The 18,648-nt window shown below is 55.8% G+C and overlaps 2 protein-coding genes and 1 non-coding gene across 4 annotated transcripts; all 3 read right to left on the bottom strand.

Annotated features, from left to right (window-relative positions):
* Positions 1-451: 451 nt before the first annotated feature.
* On the bottom strand, positions 452-16,045 carry PTPN6 (protein tyrosine phosphatase non-receptor type 6). 2 transcript variants are annotated; one of them, XM_040235044.1, is made up of 16 exons: positions 15,766-16,045; positions 9,613-9,735; positions 9,241-9,435; positions 6,539-6,728; positions 6,273-6,389; positions 6,074-6,187; positions 5,827-5,923; positions 5,385-5,464; positions 5,071-5,220; positions 3,950-4,081; positions 3,676-3,830; positions 1,715-1,782; positions 1,465-1,616; positions 1,271-1,362; positions 813-952; positions 452-644 (listed from the first exon to the last, which is right to left on the bottom strand). In XM_040235044.1, the coding sequence occupies exons 1-15, from the start codon at positions 15,777-15,779 to the stop codon at positions 838-840; spliced, it is 1,794 nt and encodes a 597-aa protein (XP_040090978.1). In that variant the 5' UTR covers positions 15,780-16,045; the 3' UTR covers positions 452-644; positions 813-837. The 2 variants fall into 2 exon arrangements, with proteins under 2 accessions (XP_040090978.1, XP_040090979.1); XM_040235045.1 differs by lacking the exon at positions 15,766-16,045 and adding an exon at positions 9,820-9,995.
* Positions 16,046-16,472: 427 nt separating this feature from the next.
* CUNH12orf57 (chromosome unknown C12orf57 homolog) lies at positions 16,473-18,314 on the bottom strand. Its single transcript, XM_040235043.1, has 3 exons — positions 17,936-18,314; positions 17,496-17,672; positions 16,473-16,704 (listed from the first exon to the last, which is right to left on the bottom strand). The coding sequence occupies exons 1-3, from the start codon at positions 17,985-17,987 to the stop codon at positions 16,553-16,555; spliced, it is 381 nt and encodes a 126-aa protein (XP_040090977.1). The 5' UTR covers positions 17,988-18,314; the 3' UTR covers positions 16,473-16,552.
* On the bottom strand, positions 18,250-18,311 carry LOC120858957. The gene has a single exon (XR_005719983.1). It is a non-coding gene; the product is annotated as a U7 small nuclear RNA (small nuclear RNA).
* Positions 18,315-18,648: the final 334 nt, after the last annotated feature.

Genomic DNA, 18,648 nt, shown 5'->3' with positions numbered 1-18,648 from the left:
AAGTCCACAATGCTTTTAGTCTCTTAAACCATACCCGCCACATGCCAAGAGTGTAATGAATTGGGATTTCCCTGGTGGTTCAGTGGTTAAGACTTCATACTTCCATGGCACGGGGGCCCAGGTTCTATCCCTGGTCGAGGATGTAGACCTCACTTGCTGCAATTAAGAGTTCACCTCTTGCAACTAAAGATTTGTCATGCTCCAACTAAGACCCAGTGCAATCCAATAAATACAATGTGTAAAAAAAAAAGTGTGATGAGTTATTGTTGCCAGTTATATCATCATCCCTGATCTCAGTGATCTTCACACCCACCCTGGCAGGATCACCCTCCGCTTTAAAGAAAGGGAAGAGGCAGCCAGACCTGGCCCGTGCTCACACTCGCCTGTTAAACTGTGAAGTCTCCCTGCCTGCCTCCCCCTCCCACCAGGCACTCAGAGTTAGAGACCCACACACAGTGACCTAGAGGCTTTATTTACAAGAGGAGACCAGCCTGCCCCACCTGGGGCCTTGCTGGGCTATATACAGGATCCCAGGAGAGGGAGGTGGGGACACGACCATTTAAATTACAATAAAATGGGGGGGTTGCTCCAAGGTTCAGGCTGTGGGTCATCCACTGGAGGCCTCTGCAGAGACGGGGCTGAGGCTGCAGAGGGAAGGGAGGAAAGGATAAGGTGGGGCTGGACCTGGAGTGGGGGACAAGACGCAGGTCTGGTGTGGTTGGTAAGACAGGGTGAGGCCACAGCCGCCCCCTCCATCCAGGGCAGAAAGACCAGCTGGGAAGCCCCAGGGACAGGCCAGGGAAGGGCCGTACCATGGCCGCCCCAGGACGGGCTGGCTCACTTCCTCTTCAGGGAGCCCTTGTTCTTCTCTTTGTCCGCTGACCGCTGTTTCTTCACCTTCTCCTCCTTCTTGTTCTTACTGTGCACATTCTCATACACGTCCTCCTTGTGTCTGCAGGGCGGGGCCAGCGGGTCAGGAGATAGGGGCAGGGTTCCCCAGCACCAGCCTGGGGTGACATGGGGTCACCCCATCTCACAGGTGAGCAAACTGAGGCCAGGAAAGCGAGGACGCCAGCCCTGACAGCGTCCTGACACTAGACTAGAAGCTCCTCAGGGCAAAGGCTCCATCTCACACATCAGTATACTCAGCTCAGGCCCCAGGTGGAAGGGCACTCAGGAGATACTTGTGAATACAGGTTGTAAGAACCAAGCTTATACTTGAACCCGAACCTCCCTGGAAAGGAGGTCGGGCTAGGCAGGGGCCACTCACTTAGAGGAGGTGCGGGAGGCCTTGGCGTGGGCATTCTTCATGGCGGGAGGGTAGGTGATGTTCCCGTATTCCGATTCCCGGCCCTTCTGGGACTGTGGGGAGAGGTGTGGTGGGAGGCCAGTGGTCCCAGCAGCACCCCATGCAGCCCGCTGCCCACCCCCCCTAGCCCAGCCAGGCCCCTGCTCTGCCCGCACCTGCATGACCTCCAACTTCTTCTTGGTGGTTTCGATGAACTGGGCGATGGCCACGTAGATGAACTTGTACTGTGCCTCCGTCTGCACCATGCCCGAGCGCTGGGCCCGCACCATCTGGATGGTCTTCTGGATGTCGATATCACAGTCCAGGCCTGGCGGAGAGGGCAGCCGGATGTCAGGTCCCGAGCAGAGGTGGAGGCGGGGGGCTGCTCGCCCACCAGACCCAGCGACCCCCACCGGTCACCCTCACCCTTGGTGGAGATGCTCTCCATGAGCATGTCGATGACAATGATGGTGCCCGTGCGGCCGATGCCGGCGCTGGGGAGAGAAGGGGCGCGTGAGAGGCCCAGCCCGCCTTGGTCGGGAACCAGAGGCTCAAACGGTGCCAGCAGGGGCGGGGCTTAGGGAAAGGGCAGTGATACAAGCTGCAGGAACCTGGCTGGGTCAGTGCGATGGGGGTGGGGCAGGCAGGGCAGGGGTTTGCCCAACTCTGCACCCATACTCATCCCTCCAGCCAAGGGATTTGGGGGGAGAGCCTTGCACACAAGTGCTAAGACACTGCTCCTCGATGCCCATCCCAGTACTTCCCAGCCCCACCGCCTGCTTCCACTTCTCGCTCTCCCCCTCACTACCCCAGGAGACCTGGGACTCCATCCCACCTGTCCTGCCTATTACCCTGGCACCCTGGCCTCCCAGGCCCTCTCCCACAGCTTTGGCCCGAGCCAGGCTGCCCTCCTCGCATGAGGACCATCATTCTGTAAGGCTGCATCTCCCTTTTTCTTCAGATTCTGACAGCAGGGTGAGAACAGTTCTTCTGCCTGCGGGCCACGAGGTAATTGGGCTCAGGAGACTTGGGGGAGCAGCTAACAGGAGGTCTCCCCTCCTCCCCACCCTCTGCCGCCACCCCCTGGGCACACAGACCCCAGCAGCCTCAAGACCCCACAGAGACCTCAGTTTCACCTCCACCACTAGGCCAGTCAGGCCGATGCCCCAAGTCGCACTGTCTAATTTCAAACCCAGATTGTTAAAAATAACACCCTCTCACCCACTTCCTTCCTGTAACGTCTAAATTAAGGCCATGGGGATTTCAAGAAAGTGGGGGGGGGGGGCGGGCACGGGCAGCTGGGTCATTCTTGGCGATGGGCCTGTCCCTGGAGGTAGAGTCCCTGAGACAGCACGTCGGGGGTACATCCAGGCTCAGCCCACACAGCCCTGCCCCAGGACACACAACAGCTGGTGGGCAGAAGGAGGAAGTCCTGGTCCTCAAAGCCTGGGTCACATGGAGGGAGCAGGAAGGGAAGGGAAGGAGACAGACCCTCATCCCCCCACAGGAGATATCAAAACATAAACGACCCCCCTCTGGAGCATTTACTGTACTCCAGACACAGTGAGAGGGTCTCACGTTCACCACAGCCCCATGAAACATTGACTTTACAGATAAGGAACCTGAGGATCAGAGACGTGAAGTCATTTGTCTGAGATCACACGGCCAGGGAGTGGAGGAGCTGGAATTTACAGAAGCTACATCTGTCCAGCAACCCCTGCCTACCCCCTCCCGTCCACCCAGGCCAGGCGACCTGCCGGGACCCCTGCTGCTCACTGCTCCCTCAGCTCCCCAGCTTAGCAGGGTCTCCCAAACATGAACATGGGGAGCTCCAGTGGGCCTAGTGGTGCATGAGCCGAGGGGCTGAGCTGGGGACACTGGCAGGAAGGGAGAAATAGGAGCGGCATGAAGAGGCCTCAGCACCCCTCCCCCTCATGGCTGCAGATGGTAAAGAGAAGAGTTGGGGAGCCACCGTGGGTAGGAGAAACACCGTGGGTAGGCGTGTGTGAAGAAACAGTAGTGACCTAGACCTGGGTCTACCGTGAGCCCTGCTCCAGGTTCCCCCCATGGACCAGCAGTGACCTGACAAGAGGCTTGACCCATTTCCTCATTCTCACATGGCAGGTTGAACTAGACTGGACTGGACGCTACATCTCTATGGAGACTCCCCATGCCAGGCATGGGCTCAAGCCATGGGCTTGGTTCAAGCTAAGTTCCACCCGTAGGTCTGGAAGCTATCAGGGAACCCAGAAGAGGTGGAGGGCCCGGGAGGCTTTAAATGCATTCACGTGTAACTTGCTTACAACAGTGCAGGGCGCTTGGCAGTACTCACTTGCCAGCTACTACTTGGATTATTATCACCGATATCATATCATTGTCACTCTCACCTGCAATGCACGATGATGGGCCCTGCATGAGGCAGACTCTCTTGCCGCTGGTTGATCTGGTCCAGGAAGCTGAGAACACCCCCAGGCTCGCTGGGGACCCCGTGATCAGGCCAGCTCAGGTACTGGTAGTGCCAAATCTCCCGAATCAGGTTCCCCTGGGTGGAGGACATAGGGTCAATGTGCCCTGCTCCCCCATGTGGCTTCATTCTACCCAACCCAGGAGAACGAGCGTGAGCAGGGCCCCCAGCATGGGGCAGGAGCACGGGACACTCACATTTTCCAGCGGGGAGACCTGTAAGTTTCGGAGTTTGTACTCAGCTGTGTCGTGTTCTCCGCAATTGGTTACAGTGTAGGGTCCATAAACACGCTGACTGCCCACTTCTGGCCAGTATGGAACACATTTGTTCTGAAAAGAGAGGGTGGGGAGGGATGTAAGACACAGAGGCAGGGCCTGAGTGCCCAGTGCTGGCCCCGCAGCATCTGATGGATGAATGGGTGAACTGGCCGAGAGTCAGAGGCTTAGGTCTTGGCTCAGCATGCTCCAGGTGGTGAGACCTGACCAGCCGCTCAACAAGTCATTCCGCACATGCTGGCCGGTATAGGCCTCGCCCCTGAAGCTGCGCCAACCAGGCTGGAGTGCCAGACACAAGTAAGACACAGCCCAGTGCGCCAGTGCCTCCAGGAGCTCACAGAGAGAAGGGTGAGCCAGGGAACTGAGCCGCTGAGGAGCCCGGGGTAAGGGGGTGCAGGCAGAGACTAATTCTCCCTCTAGGTAATGGAGGAAATCAGGGATGCATTCACAGAGAAGGGAACATGTGAGCTGGGTCTTTAAAAAAAAGAGGAGTCTGTCGAGCAGAGATAGGGAGGAGAGAGGAAGTCACTTCCTAGGAGAAATGAGCTCCTGCAGAGGCACAGAAACCTGAAGGAGCCTGGCAGATCGGAGGTGAGGGCTGGAGGGCAGCCACCAGGTCTGAGTACCAGGGTCCTTGAGGGGACAGCCTGACGCAGAGGTCACACACCTCTTCACAGGTCACAGCCACTCCAGGGCAGAGGGTGCCATGCAAGGGTGCAGCCTGTCCATGGGGTGAGGGTTTGGGGCCAACTTCAGAGACAATAATGAGGCTGAGTGGAGAGGAGGGGTTACTACCCCAAGGGGGATGGTAGGCCCGGGGCGGGGGGACACTTAAGGGATGGAGGCCTCTGGAAATCTGGGTCTGGTGGTCAGGGGAGTCCCAGATAGGAAGCAGAGACCCAGGAGTCATCATGTACTCAAGTTTCTGCCTCAGGTCCCCAAGGAGGTCAGGCCCTTGCCCTCTGAGGTGGCCCTAAGTGTCTCTCCAGCTTAATGGTGGTGGAGCAGCCCTGGGGGTGGGGGCGGCGCGGGGCTCAGCCTACCCGGCCCTTCTCCACCTCCCGGGTGGTCATAACAATGACGCAGGTGTTCTCCTGCCACACCATCTGCCAGAAGTCGTTGACCGTGGCCTCCAGGCAGCCCTGGCTGGCGATGTAGGTCTTAGCGTTCTCATCAGGGCCTAGCAGCTGGTTCTGGACAGAGTGCAGAGACGAGGAGGGCTGTGAGCCCCTCATCCACCCACCCACTCACCCATGGCAACAGCTCTGGCTTCACCCGATGTCTCTGGACCCAACATCCCCAGGAGCCGGGGTCCATTTCCTGCCCCCACCCCACCATGACCGGCAAGCACACCGACCTTCACGTAGTTGGCATTAATGTAGTCAGACCCAGGGATGTTACTGTCGCGTCCCTGCAGGACCACTCGACTGTGGTCAACTGGGAGTGGGCAGAAAAGAAGCAAGAAGGGCCTGGGTCAGAAACCCTTCTTGAGCTCCCAGGCCATCCTTGCCTAGAAGCCCTGTGGGCAGGCCAGGGTGGGGCACACACATGGGTTGAGGGATCTCAACCTGTGTGGGCTGGAGATTTCAGAGGAAGAACAAACGTGGTGGGGTGGGGTATGAGGGGATCCTCTGGGAGCCTGGAGGGAGGGGGGACGCCCTTGTGGGTGGGGTCCCTCATAGAAGCTGGGGAAGGAGACCGTCTGCAATGGGGGGAGGTCAGCTAGGGGAGAGGCACCTCCTGGGCGGGTGGACGCTGCCTGAGCTGGGGGCGGGCTGGAGGCTGCCCAGGGTGCTCACACGGAAGGATGTTCTTGTAACGGTTCTTGCTCTTGTTTTCTGGCCGCTGCCCTTCCAGCCGCTGGTGCAAGTTTTTCACCTCCTGCTTCTGCAGACTCTGTGGGAGGAGTCAGGGAAATGGAGCCTCAGGCCCAGGAGCGGGGCATCCATGGGTGGAGAGGTCATGGGGAAGATGAGGATGGGGAGTGAGGGGGCGGGGTCTGTCTGGGACCCCAACGCCTTTCACCCTGCTGGTCCCATCACAAACCTCAAACTCCTCCCAGAAGCCGGCCTTGGCTGTCTCCTCTGACTCCTGCTTTTTGTTCAGTTCCAAGACCCGGTTCTCAATGTCAGCCGCGTTCACCCTCGTGGCGTAGTATGGCTGGGATGGGGGAGGCCAGAAGTCAGCTGCTTCTAGAGCTCAGAGGCTCAGGGAATGGGAGGAGGCAGCCAGGCCCACCCCTCACCTGCCGCAGGTAGACGAAAGCGCCGGAGGCCTCCTCGATCCCCGTCCTCTTGAAATGCTCCACCAGGTCAGTGAGGCTGTCGAAGGTCTCCGAACCCCCCACTGTGTAGCGTCCACCCTGAGGGGCGCCAAGTCAGGCCACCTCAGTCTCCCTGCCTGGATCCCCCAGCCTCAGACCAAAGCCCAGGTTGCCCCTCCCCACAGGCAAGGCTGTGGGCACAGAGGGGACCCCCAGCGGGGTGCCTCCCTGGTGCCCAGAGGCCTTACCTCACACATGACTTTGATATGGGTGACTCTGAGCGGGGAGCCAGGGCCAGCCTTGGGCTGGTCGCTGAGCACAGACAGCACAAAATCTCCAGGCTGGCTGAGGCTCTCACGCACAAGGAAGGTCCAAGGCTCCCCCTTGGCCTGCAGCAAAGTCTCTGCCTGCCCTCCAGACATGTGGCCATGGTACCACCTAGGGAAGACAGCATCCAGGGAGGTGAGACTGAAGCCGGGGGCGGGCGCTGGGCAGATGCTCAGGGAGGGGGCAGGGAACTTGGGCCCCTGCCATGTGCTGAACTGAGCTGTGCTACACGCTCTCAAATCCGCCACTATGAGTACGTCCGTCACCCTCACAGAAACCTGAGAGGTAGGTACTACCCATTCTGCAGATGAGGAGACTGAGGCTGGGTGGTGGAACACTGGCCCAAGCCCTGGCCGATAAGTGGCAAGCCTCAGGACTTCTAAGCAAGCCCACCTCCGCAAGTTTAAGACACAGGCAGAAAGGCAGCCACATCCAGAATGTTCAGAGGGGAGAAACTCAGAAAGGGTCTCCATGAAAGACAGGGCTAGGCAAGGGAAGCAGAAATGCAGATGGAGGCCAAACCACAGACAACAATGGGGTTGGGAGACGGAAGTCACAAGGGAGGGGAGATGGGGAGAAGTCCCCCTGGGGGTCGGGAAGGTGGACAAGCCTGCAGGGTGAATAGTGGTTTGGGGGCTTTGGGATGCCCCAGGTGATGTCACTGAAGGGGCTGCTGGGGTTGGGTGTTGGGGGGGAGGCTCAAGGGGCTCAGAGGGGCAGAAAGCAGAACTAGGACCTTTCCCCAAAACACACCCCCTTCCCAGGAGGAAACTGTAGCCCCACAATGCCCAGCCCCACAGGAAACCACGTGATGGAAAAAACACAAAACTCCTTCTGGGGAGAGAGTGAGAAGTGAGGTTGTGAGGTTTCCTCAGCCCAGGGACAGGGGAAGGGGGGCATTTTCCAACCGCAGGAATGGGGGGAAGGAGGGAGGGGGCCAGTCTGTCCCACCCCATCGTACTGCAGCCCGGAGGAGACTGCAGCTCGGAGACTTCCAGAGTCCCCAGCCCAGTGCAGGACCCCCGGGCCACCATATCCCACCACTCAGGGATAGGCCAGGGCCCCCAAGCAGTGGGGAGGGGGCTAACCCTCTTCCCCCAGGCCCCACAGGATGAGGAAGTCTCCATGCAAATGTCAGGCTGACCACAGGCAAAGAGCTAGCCATTGAGGGGACAAATGCAAATTCTCCCCAGAGGAGGAGGGGGAGCTGCCAAGGCCAAGAGCCAGAGCAAACCAGAGCAGAGGTTGGGAGAAAGAGCCTTCCCCACAGGCTCCCAGGGTCAAGGGTGAATCCAGACCTCCTGGCGTGGGGAACCAAAAGCCCCTCTTTAAGTCAGCTGCCCTCATCTTGAGTCCCTCTGTCCCTGACCTCTTCCAGCCACAATTTGAACCCTGACCTCAGGCCCCAGGGGGTCCTCTCAGCTCCATCCCTCTTGCAGCTCCATCCTCAACCACCCCTGCATCCACCCATCCTTTGGCAGCAATCAGTAGGCCGGACCCTGGCTATGGACAAGGAGGAGGCCAGGTCATTAAGAGCCCAAGAGGATCTGGGCAGAAAATCCCCATGAATGTGGCAGGTGGGGTGCAGGAAGAGGGTGAGAGGCAGTGGACACCAGGGAAGGACAGACACGAGCAAGGGCATCCAAGTGCTTCCCTCCTGGGGGAGGTGGCTTCACCAGAAATGGGCCCTGGCTGCATGTTCATGGGAAAAAGGGTCTCCAGGGGTGGGTCTGGGGCCTTTACCCCAGCCTCATCCAGTTCTCAGTCTCAACCAGTGACTTGAACAAAATACGGATGCAAGCTGGGAGGCATGCCTCTCAGAAAGACCGAAAGCTGAGAGAATCCAGGTTCAGAATCATTTCGACAATCGATGCACAAACACAGGACAAGAACAAGTTGGCTTGGCCCTAGGAGTGTGCCCAAAAAAGCCCCCATAACAACCCAGAGTTGTTCAGCTGCCCTTCCCCTAATTATAGGAGCTATCATGGAGACACAGCTGGAAAATGAGACACCCCCCAACCCGTCCATAAAATGCAGAGTCTTTGGGTCTGCCCATACTTTGGGGAGACCAGCTGGGGAATAGCCAGCCCAGTTCTGGGGACCATATCTTTGAAACAAGAAAGATGGGCGGGAAATGCTTAGAGTATTGTCCTGTGCCCAGCTACAAGGCCCTTGCACCCCTATGACAGTTTTCAACGATGTGGGTCTGGTCAAGGGACTAGTCCAGCACTAGCCAGCCCCAGAGGGCAGACCCATTATCAGGGGATGCTGAGATGAGCCTCTGTGTCCTCATACACACTGACCCCTACACTCCTCCTCAACCATAGGAATCAGTGCTGGGGAGGGAACAGTCACAAGAGGTCAGATTCTGTCCCAGCAAGAAGAGCTTTCTAACAACAGAGCCGGCCATTTGGGAGAGACAGCCACGAGGAGAGGTCTCTCTGGCACTGGTAGGGCCTGGGGCGCAGGTGGACAGGGACCCTGGAGAAGGGCCAGGCAACCTTCTCTTGCTTCCTAGGGGTTGATGGAAAGGGGGGCCACAGATCACACGGAGGGAAGAGGCCCAAGGTAGGGAGGACAGCCCACTTCTCGGTGGGGCGGGCCAGGGAGCGAAGACCCTCACCTCTCACTGGTGGGGTCTGAGCAGTTCAGCGGGTACTTGAGGTGGATGATGGTGCCATCTCGGTCCTGCAGAACTCCCTGCTGCTGCGTGTAGTATTCCACGAGCTCCGTCAGCGTCGCGAACTTCTCCCCTCCATACAGATCGTAGAAGTCCCCAGAGTTCTGGATCCGAATATGAGTCACCTGGTCTCCGACCCTGCAGGCCACCCGGTGGTGGTAAGGCCAGTGGAAGGGAGAATGGAGGTCGGGTGAGGGTAGGGGTGGGTGGGGGTCCTGGCCAGGGTTGGGGTGGATACACCCAGGGGCCTGGGGAAGCGAAACGAGCAGCCAAGGGCTGGCACCCCACCCCCGGCTGGAGCCACGGGCCACCTACCTGACGGAGAGGGAGAAGTCACCCTGGTTCTTGCGGCTGGGCCGTGCCAGGAAGCTTCCGTGGACTCCTCGGCCCTTGAGGAGGGTCTCCGCATCCAGCCCACTGAGGTCTCGGTGAAACCACCTGGGGGCCAGGAGGGTGGTGAGGAGAGGCCCCAGGGCCCTGGGGGACCCTGCCTCCTGCCTACCATGGGTGCCCGGCCCTTACCGCACCATCCTGGGGTGCCCGGGGCGGGGAGGCAGGTGAAGGCGTGAGGCAACGGGGTGGTGCCGCTGAGTCTGGGCAAGCGGGGGACGCTGGGGCTAAGCTCTGGCAGCTATCAGCACCCAGGCCACCTCGCCACCCAGCGCGGTCCTGTCCTGCTTCTGGGCTGCCACTCCACTGGCCTGGGGCAGCCGGCAGGGCGGGGACAGGAAGGGGCGCGGCCGACCCCTTGGGGGAACTCACTCACTTCTCGTTTTAGGGCAGAGCAGGGAGAAGCATGGGGTGGCGGTGGGGGTGGGGACAGGACCCACTTCCCACACGCCTGCCATCGAAGGCCTGGGGAAGGTGGACCTCCACACACGACCACCCGAATAAGAACACACGTGAGCCTCCAGCGCCCCAGGCCAGCTCATGCTTGGTCCATGGGAGCCCACACAGTCACGCGCCACCTCTTCCTGCTCCATGCAGCCTTCCCTGGTCCAAACCAATAATAATGCTGAGGTTGGCAACTATCATTAGCAGTGTCTGCCTAGACAACAGGCACAGTGCTGGGCAGTATTTACCTGCCTTATCTGATATGTCCTCACAGTAGCCCTGTGAAGCAGGTACCTTCATTATTCTCATTTTCCAGGCAAAGAACCTGAGGCTCTGGGCGTGAAGGCAGCTTGCCCCAGGGCCACACGGTCAGTAAATGGCAAACAAGAGTGCAAACCGGACGGCCTGTCTCCAAAGCTAGTGATTTTAGCTACTATATGCCAGGCCTCGGGGCTTCAGAGAACAGAATAAAAAATTAAATAAAAAGTTAAGGGACTTCCCTAGTGGTTCAGTGGTTAAGACTCTGCCTTGCAATGCAGGCAGGCCTCACAGGTTCAATTACTGGGCGGAGAGCTAAGATCCTACATGCTGTGGAGCAATTGAGCCGTGTCACAACTAAATCTGTGTACCACAATGGAAGATCCTGTGTACTGCAACTAAAACTGGACACAGCCAAATAAGTAAATTTCAAAAAAGAAGAGAAAAAGTTAAAAAGGTTGGGGAGGGAGGGACTTCCCTAGGGGTCCAGTGGCTAAGACTCTGCTCCCAAAGCAGGGGGCCCAGGTTGGGTCTCTGATCAGGGAACTAGATCCCACATGCTGCAACTAAGACTCGGTGCAGCCAAATAAATAAATAATTTTAAAAAAAAACAAACAGAGGTTGAGAAACTCTTCCAATCAGGCCAAAGTGGGAGGGGGCAGTTTCCTAACTGTTTAGGCTGGGCAGATGCCTCTTAGAGGCATAGAAACCCTCCCTCGACACACACATCTGAATAGGTGCCCTGGGACAGAGGGCTGGACAAAATGACCCTGGAGCAGCCCTGTCCAGCTGGCACCTTCCCTGCTTCTTGTCCTCGGCCTTTGGGCCATCCACCGTGGCCCAACCCTGCAGTCGGGTGAGAAGTGGAATGGGAAGCAGGTGGGGCCAGAGCTGCCAGCCCTATGGATGGATCTACCGGAGTCTGAACTGTAGGTTCTTGCTGAGGGGGTCTGGTCTGAATCCGACGGAGCTCAGGACTCTGACCAGGGGCCTGTCTCCTGGGCCGCAGCGGGGCAACCAGACCTGGCCATGGCCTATTCTCAGGGCCTGTTCACCTGGGGAGGCCCTAAACACTAAAAGCTTGTGATACTCTGTCTAATTCCAAAAAAACATACCGCCAAACCAAAGCAAGAGGAAAGAAGCCCAATGCAAGATACACAAGAGGGGACTTCCCTGGGAGTACAGTGGTTAGGACTACAGAGTGCAAGGGTTCAGTCCCTGCTCAGGGAACTAAGATTCCACAAGCCCTGGGACATAGCCAAAATTAAAAAAAAAAAAAAAAGATACACAAGAAACCCTGTGAGTAGATTCCCTAGGGAAGGGACCAGAGTGGGTAGCTGGAGGAAAGGGCTGGGAGGGACCTTTCCATCTCTCTCCTTCCACCTTTTTTTAAAAAATATTTTTGTATTTATTACTTATTTAATTAGCTGCACCAAGTCTTAGTTGTGACATGCAGGATCTTTTGAGCTTCATTGCAGCCTGCAGGGTCTTTAGTTGCTGCATGTGGGATCTACTTCCCTGAGCAGGCATCTCTCCCAGGCTCCCTGCCTTGGGGGCCTGAAGTCTTAGCCACTGGACCACCAGGGAAGTCCCTCTAGTCCACCTTTTTGAAGACTGTAGCATGAGCATGTAGTCCCTTCATTAAAATAAGTATACTGACTGGGAGATGGCAATTTCTGGGATAGCAGATCTGAGTGGTGTGTACACAGATGAAGTAAATGTGATGTTCAGTATTCAAGCACATTATGTATGCTATGCCTCAAAAAAGAAGGAAAAATAAGAATCAACTCAAGCCCAATGAAAGTCTATTTTCTTATGTTGGCTACTTTATCATTTTTTGAATATCAATTATCCGCCCTCCCCACCCCCAGAAAGGGCTTTTGATCTGTTTATCTCATGGTCTAACACTGACTACCTCTATCTTAGACAGTAGTAGCCTTGAAAGACTATGAATGCTCTCTCACAGCAGGGGGCAGGAAGAGAATGGACACCATCACCTCCACTACAGGGGGCCCTCACCTCCAGCACAGGAGGTCCACAGCTGGTATGGCTCACCTCCAAGTGGTTAAAACTTAGCACCATGTCTCACACAGAGCATGTGTCAAATGACCACATTCATCCAGACCCATGCACGTACATGGTCACGAACCCAGGTCCAGTCCTACCCATGCACACCCTACTTGTCACATACAGATGAGTATACACACGCGCGCACGCGCACGCGCACACATCCACTTACGCACACACAGTCCCACTAAAGGCAACCTCATCACCCAAGTCCATCTACACACGTACATAGTCAGGAGCAAACACCCACACGTGGACACATCATCCCAACCACCCACAAAGTTGCAGGTCCCTACGTAGCACCCAACACTCCCTGTACTGTGGCCACAAGCCACTCTGGAATTTTAAAAAAGAAACTAACTAGGCACTCAGAAACTCCTGACCATCAAAGAGACAGGAATTTCTCTGAAGGGTGCCAAGTCAGAAGGCAGACAGACACTAGGATGGTATGTACAGTCTCTACTGTCCCTTGGCAGGAAAATAAATAAGAAGCACCACCCTTCCCTTGGCTTAAGTGCTCTGGAGTTCACACAGCACTTGCACGTGCACACACACACTCCCATTTGGGCCCCAGACATCCCCCAGGGCTCAGTGGTTGTGGCCCACGGTCTTAGTTGTCCCTCTGCAAATAGGATCTTCCGGGACCAGGGATCAAACCCGTGTCCCCTGCTTTGGCCAGTGGATTCTTAACCGCTTTGATCTAGGAATTATTTTCCCCATTTTTTTTTTAAGGGAGGTAAACAGGCTCAAGGAAGCTGAGAGTTAAAAAAGTAAGGGCCTACTAATTGAGAAGAGAAAATTACTCACTTGGGAAGCAAGGAGATAAAGGCAGAGATGAAGATCAACAGGGATGCAGAAAGGCAGGCAGTCTGGAAGAGCAAACAAAGTAATCTCTAGAAAGCTCTTGAAGTTCCCTGGGCCTCAGTATCCCTACCTGATAAATGGGTTTAACAAAAATGCTGATATAAAAAGCCGATATGAAGTAGGTTTTTAGTATGAACAGCTTTTATGTGACATTATTAATGTATATGCCAACCCTAATTAGTAGGTCCTGTTAGCCAATTTTATTTATTTATTTTTGGCTGTGCTGGGTCTTCCCTGACGCTTGTGGTCTTTCTCTAGTTGAGGTGCATGGGCTTCTCAGTGCTGCGGCTTCTCTTTTTGCAGAGCAAAAGAGGGGCTCAAAGGCTCAGTAGTTGTAGCCCAAGGGCTTAGTTGCCCTTCAACGTGTGGAATCTACCCAGACCAGGGATCAAACCCATGTCCCCTGCCTTGGCAGGTGGATTCTTAACCACTGGACCACCAGGGAAGTCCATGTTAGCCTAACTTTAGAAACAAAAACTAAGGCTCAGAGAAGTAACTTGACCAAGGTCACAAACTAGGAAGGGGAAAGACAACAAACCAAGGCTGTCTGACGTCTAACGAGTCCACTGTCCTTCCCACTGCACCACCCACTGTGGGAGGAGGAGGCAGGGCGTGAGCACAGCCCACGACGAGGCCGGGATGGAGGGGCTGCTCCCTCAGAGGCCCCTGGGGAGCTGGCATGGGACCCACGAGCGTAGTGCCGGCTGTGAGCTGGGCCCTATGGCTGAGCTGAGCTGCTCTGAGAGGCCAGGACCCTTGGCAGAGGGTCTCACAGGGCCAGCCTGAGGAACCAATGAAGGATTCTTTCTCAGGAAAGGACTTGCCAACCATCTGGCAGGAAAATGACAGAGGCAGGAGCATGGAAGGGATCGGGGACCAGAAGACCCAATAAGAACCTTGATAGCAGGGATCTCCTTGGCGGTCCAGTGGTTAAGACTCACTCCCAGTGCAAGGGGCTTGGGTTCAACCTCTCACCAGGGAACTAGATCCCATATGCCACAACTAATAAATAAATGTATTTATATATAAATAAATCTATCAATAAACAAATTATAATAAATAAATCTACCAATAAGTCATTTGTTTACACATAAATCTATTAATAAGTAATTTAGTTATAAGTAAATCTATCAATAAATATTTTCTAAATACATTAATAATTAATAAAATAAATTTTTAATAAATTATTTTTTAAAAAAGAAACGACATTGGGGCTGAAGGAGACAAGGGGTGCACTGAGGGAGGCAGGCACACCCCAAGAGCAGATGTGAATATAAGAAGCAAGAACTTACTGGACTTGGGGCAACCAACCTACCAACTCACCAAGACGCCCAGCAGGTCCTCACTGTAGTATCCAAACACCAAGAAGGCCCCACGTGACCCAGCCCTCCTCTGTCCTCACAGGCCAACTCTGCCCCCAGGCACCATCATTCAGTTTATTCCCACAGAAGGGTCTTTGTACTGGCCATTCCTTCTGCCAGCAGCACTGGAGCTTGATTCTTCCTCCTCATCCAGGTCTCAGCTCCTGCATCACTGACTCAGGAAGGCCCTCCCTGGCCCCTCCAGCCAGTGATGCCACTGGCACCCCAGTCCCTTATTAGGATGTGAAGCTGGTTTATTTTCTGGGTAACACTTCTGAGACCCAGCAATTATCCTATTTCATGGGTTCCTTGGGCAGCCTGTCCCCTTCCACCCGCATGAAGCTCCGTGAAGGCAGGAACTGTGTCTCTCTTGTTTGTTACAGTATTGGCAGCACCTTGAAAAGCACCTGACAGAACTTCCCTGGCAGTCTATTGGTTAGGACCTCACCTTCCAATACCCGGGGTGTAGGTTCGTCCATGACTGGGGCGCTAAGACCCCTCTCACATGACTTGGGGCCAAAAAAGCAAAACATAAAACAGAAGCAATATTGTAACAAATTCAATAAAGACTTTAAAAATAACCCACATTAAAAAAAAAATCTTAAAAAAATTTAAAAACTAAAAAGCACCAGCATACAATAGATACTTAACAGTATCTGAATGAATTGATGCAGAGGAGTGAAGGAAAACTGAGGGAGATTAGAATGAAGGATTTGGGACATTTAGTGGGAACAGGGCATCTTTCTCAGGTCTGCCTTTCAGATGTGTAATGTTTCAGGTGTCATTCAGCTCCCTAGGGGAAGTGTCCTTAGCAGAAGACAGAAGCAGGGGACCAGAGGCGGAGAAAGAAATTTGGTGCGAATAAATATGCATCTGTCAGGGAGAAAGTACTAGAGAAGGGGGGTGGGTCAGAGGGTCATGAACAAGGCTGGAGTTCTGGCATCTTGTGGGGAAAGTGACCTGGGGAGGGGACAGGGGCAGGTCACACTCATGCTCATGCACCTGTCAGGAGTGAGCAGGATCCCCGCCCCTCCCTCCCCAATGAACAAGAGCCCCCGTTACCCAGATGGAGCAGGGGACTTACCCATGGGACAGCATTTCCCCAGAGGGGTGGGGAGTCCCAGGCAGAAGGCACAGGGGGCGGGGTCGAGTCCGTGGCGCAGCTGTGCAGGGGCCCAAGCCAGGTGAGGAAGAATGCTCAGAAACCAGCCACTTTCCTCTCGATGCTGCCTGCCAGGCCACAGGCACGGCGGGGACAAGGGGACAAGCCCCTGGACTAAATAACCCCGGAAAAGGGACAGGTGGGGCGGAGCTGGCCTCAGCAGCCGGTTTCTCCTTCCAGCCCCACTCGGCAGTCTAGCGCCAGCCCAGCACAGCCTGCCTGTCCCCGGCCTCCCTCCCTGGGGAAGGGAGGAGCCACCTGGAACTCCACCTGGCCCGCCAGCCAACCGAGCCGCAGGAAGCTGGGTGCTGCGGGCAAAGCCCAGGAAGTCACCCTGGCCAAGGGAGCACCAGCCAATGGGGAAGTCTCCAGGGGCACAGAAGCCCAGGAGCCTCAGGAAAAGTCCAGAAAGCCCCACTGCTCAAAGAGGGTGAAGGCTGTGCAGGCCACCCCACCCAGGGGGGTTGAGGGGCTGGCCCATCCTCCCACTCTGCTCTCTGCCCTGGAGCTGGTCCAGCCCTGAAGGAACACAGGAAAGATCTGGAAAGGGAAATGGGACAGCCTGAAAGGCAAGAGGGAATCAGGCGGGACGTAGAGATTGTCAGGGTCACAAAAAACAGACGTCAACACTAAGTCACAGGCACATTTATTATCCTGCAGTACAATTAGGTCTTCCCTTCCCCAGCAGTGTTAACGGGAGGGCCAGTCCTCAGGAGGCGGCCACGCTGCCACCCGAAGCAGGCCCATGGGGCGGCAGGGTCATGGGCGGCAGGAACAGAGCCTTCAGCTTCCCCGACAGGCTGGCAATCTCGGGATCCTGGGCTTCGTAAGACTTAACAAGGCGTGCAAACTTAAGAACACCTGCAAAGGGGAACGAAGCTTCAGTCCACATCCACAGGGGACGGATGTGCCCAAGATGGCAGGAGGGAGCAGCCTGAGCTGGAGTGGATGGCTGCTTCCCCTCTGGCCAGGTAGCTGTCTTCAAAACAAGACCCAGGCAATGCCCTGCATGGTCCGGATAAACTATTTCCTGGTCTACACCAGGCACGACCGGATGGGATGCAGTGAATGAAAACATCCCAAAGCAGTGTGCTTCCCAGGATCAGATTAACCATTTTAGTAGTTTAGTCACAAGAGCCCAAAGGATGTGTACCCACCAGAACAAGATCGCCAGTCTATAACCAGGACACAGGAGGATCATGGCCAGCTGGGTGGGATCAATAAACACTCTTGGAGAACTCGGTTATCTCACCCAAGAAACTGAACCCTCAGATTAGCCAGCCCTCAGATTAGCTGAAACACTTTTTTTTGGGGGGGGGTGGTGCTGCAGAAATGTGTGGTCACATAGACATTTCACTAAAAGCCATCAAAATGGGACTCATAGGACGTTCTCCTGTGGCCTCCATCATTGGTTTACTAGCAGAGCCTGATTTCTCATCTTAAAACGGAATAACAGTATAATTAATGGTAACGACAACATGCACTTAAGAACCTCTCGGCTCAAGATCACAGCAGACCCTGGGCTCTGAGCGCCAACACTGTTAGACTGTGGCTGCCGCCGTGTGGCGAGAAAGGGGACGACGGCTCAGGAACCCAACAGATCCATCGTCCTTTCCTCGACCCAGTTCACCGCCAACCCCCGTCCGACCCACCTTCCCCATCGCAGCTGAAGCCGTAGGCTTTAATAACCTCCTGCTGAATCTGCGTGGCTACGGGCAGCACGAATTGCAGCATTTTGCCCATGTCGTTACACGCGTTGTCCCGAGCCTCGTCCATGCGAACGGCATTCTCCGGCGCCGAGAACGCTTGGATCACCTCGGCCAGGACCACTGTGCGCAGTCGCCGCCGCGAGTGGGCATCCGAGTCCGGCCGACCCGAGCGGCCGACAGCGCAAGGAAAAGGGCAGCGGATTAGTGAACTGAAGCCGTAACAACCCGATAAGTTCGGCCCCCGAATTCCTCACTAAGGGCAAGGAGGCCCCTCAAGAGAGGATGGTCCCGCGCGCCCCCACTTCCCAGCGAATGCAGTCACACCTCTCGCCCAGCGCCCTTCTCGAGAAAGGAGCCCACCCGGCAAATGGGAGGCTTCTCACCCTTGGCCTGCTCGGCGCTCAGGGCCGCGGACTGAGCCGAGGCGGACGCCATGGGACAAAAGATGCACGTGTGGCAACAACAAGCTGGCAAGAAATGAACCAGCTCCTAGCGCGGCCTTCCCGGCGCAGACGGGAGGCGAACGGGAAGCTACATCAGACAGAGCCGGAAACTTCCAGACAAGAGTCCCAACCCCCCTGATCTTCTCCGCCAGCAATTGGGGAACACGTAGACCAAAAAAATAAAACCCGCATCAACAGAAAACAACAGTTTCCCACCCAAATATTATTCTATTGTTGAGAACGACGAGTATGGGAGGGGCTTTCCGGTACGAACCGGAAAGCCTGCTAGACAAATTCTAAAAGAGCTGTAACACTGCGGGAGTAGCAACCGGAGAGCGCGCGGCATAGCCACCAACCCCGCTGACAGTGAGGGTGAGCCCCGACGGCCGGTTGCTAGCTCCTACTGCTCTACAGATAACGAGACACACTGCGACTTTCGGAGGGGGAGACAGTGGTCTAAGGAACTCTCTTAAATCCTTCGCGGCTAGGGTTTGTGAACGTTGGATGTGGGCCTATGCAAATAACCCGATGCCGATTGGCTAAGGAGGAAGCCAGTCACGCCCCCTTTAGTTTTTAAGAACGCAGACAGGGCTTCGCCGCAAAAGAGCTCGGCGGCTCCCGCGCTTTCCTAAAATGGTCTTGCGTCGAGGTGT

This window comes from Oryx dammah, unplaced genomic scaffold (genome assembly GCF_014754425.2).
Source record: "Oryx dammah isolate SB20612 unplaced genomic scaffold, SCBI_Odam_1.1 HiC_scaffold_29, whole genome shotgun sequence".
In the NCBI taxonomy this organism is placed as follows: domain Eukaryota; kingdom Metazoa; phylum Chordata; class Mammalia; order Artiodactyla; family Bovidae; genus Oryx; species Oryx dammah.
The sequence above is the reverse complement of the archived record's forward strand: the minus strand, read 5'-3'. Positions and strand labels throughout refer to the sequence as shown.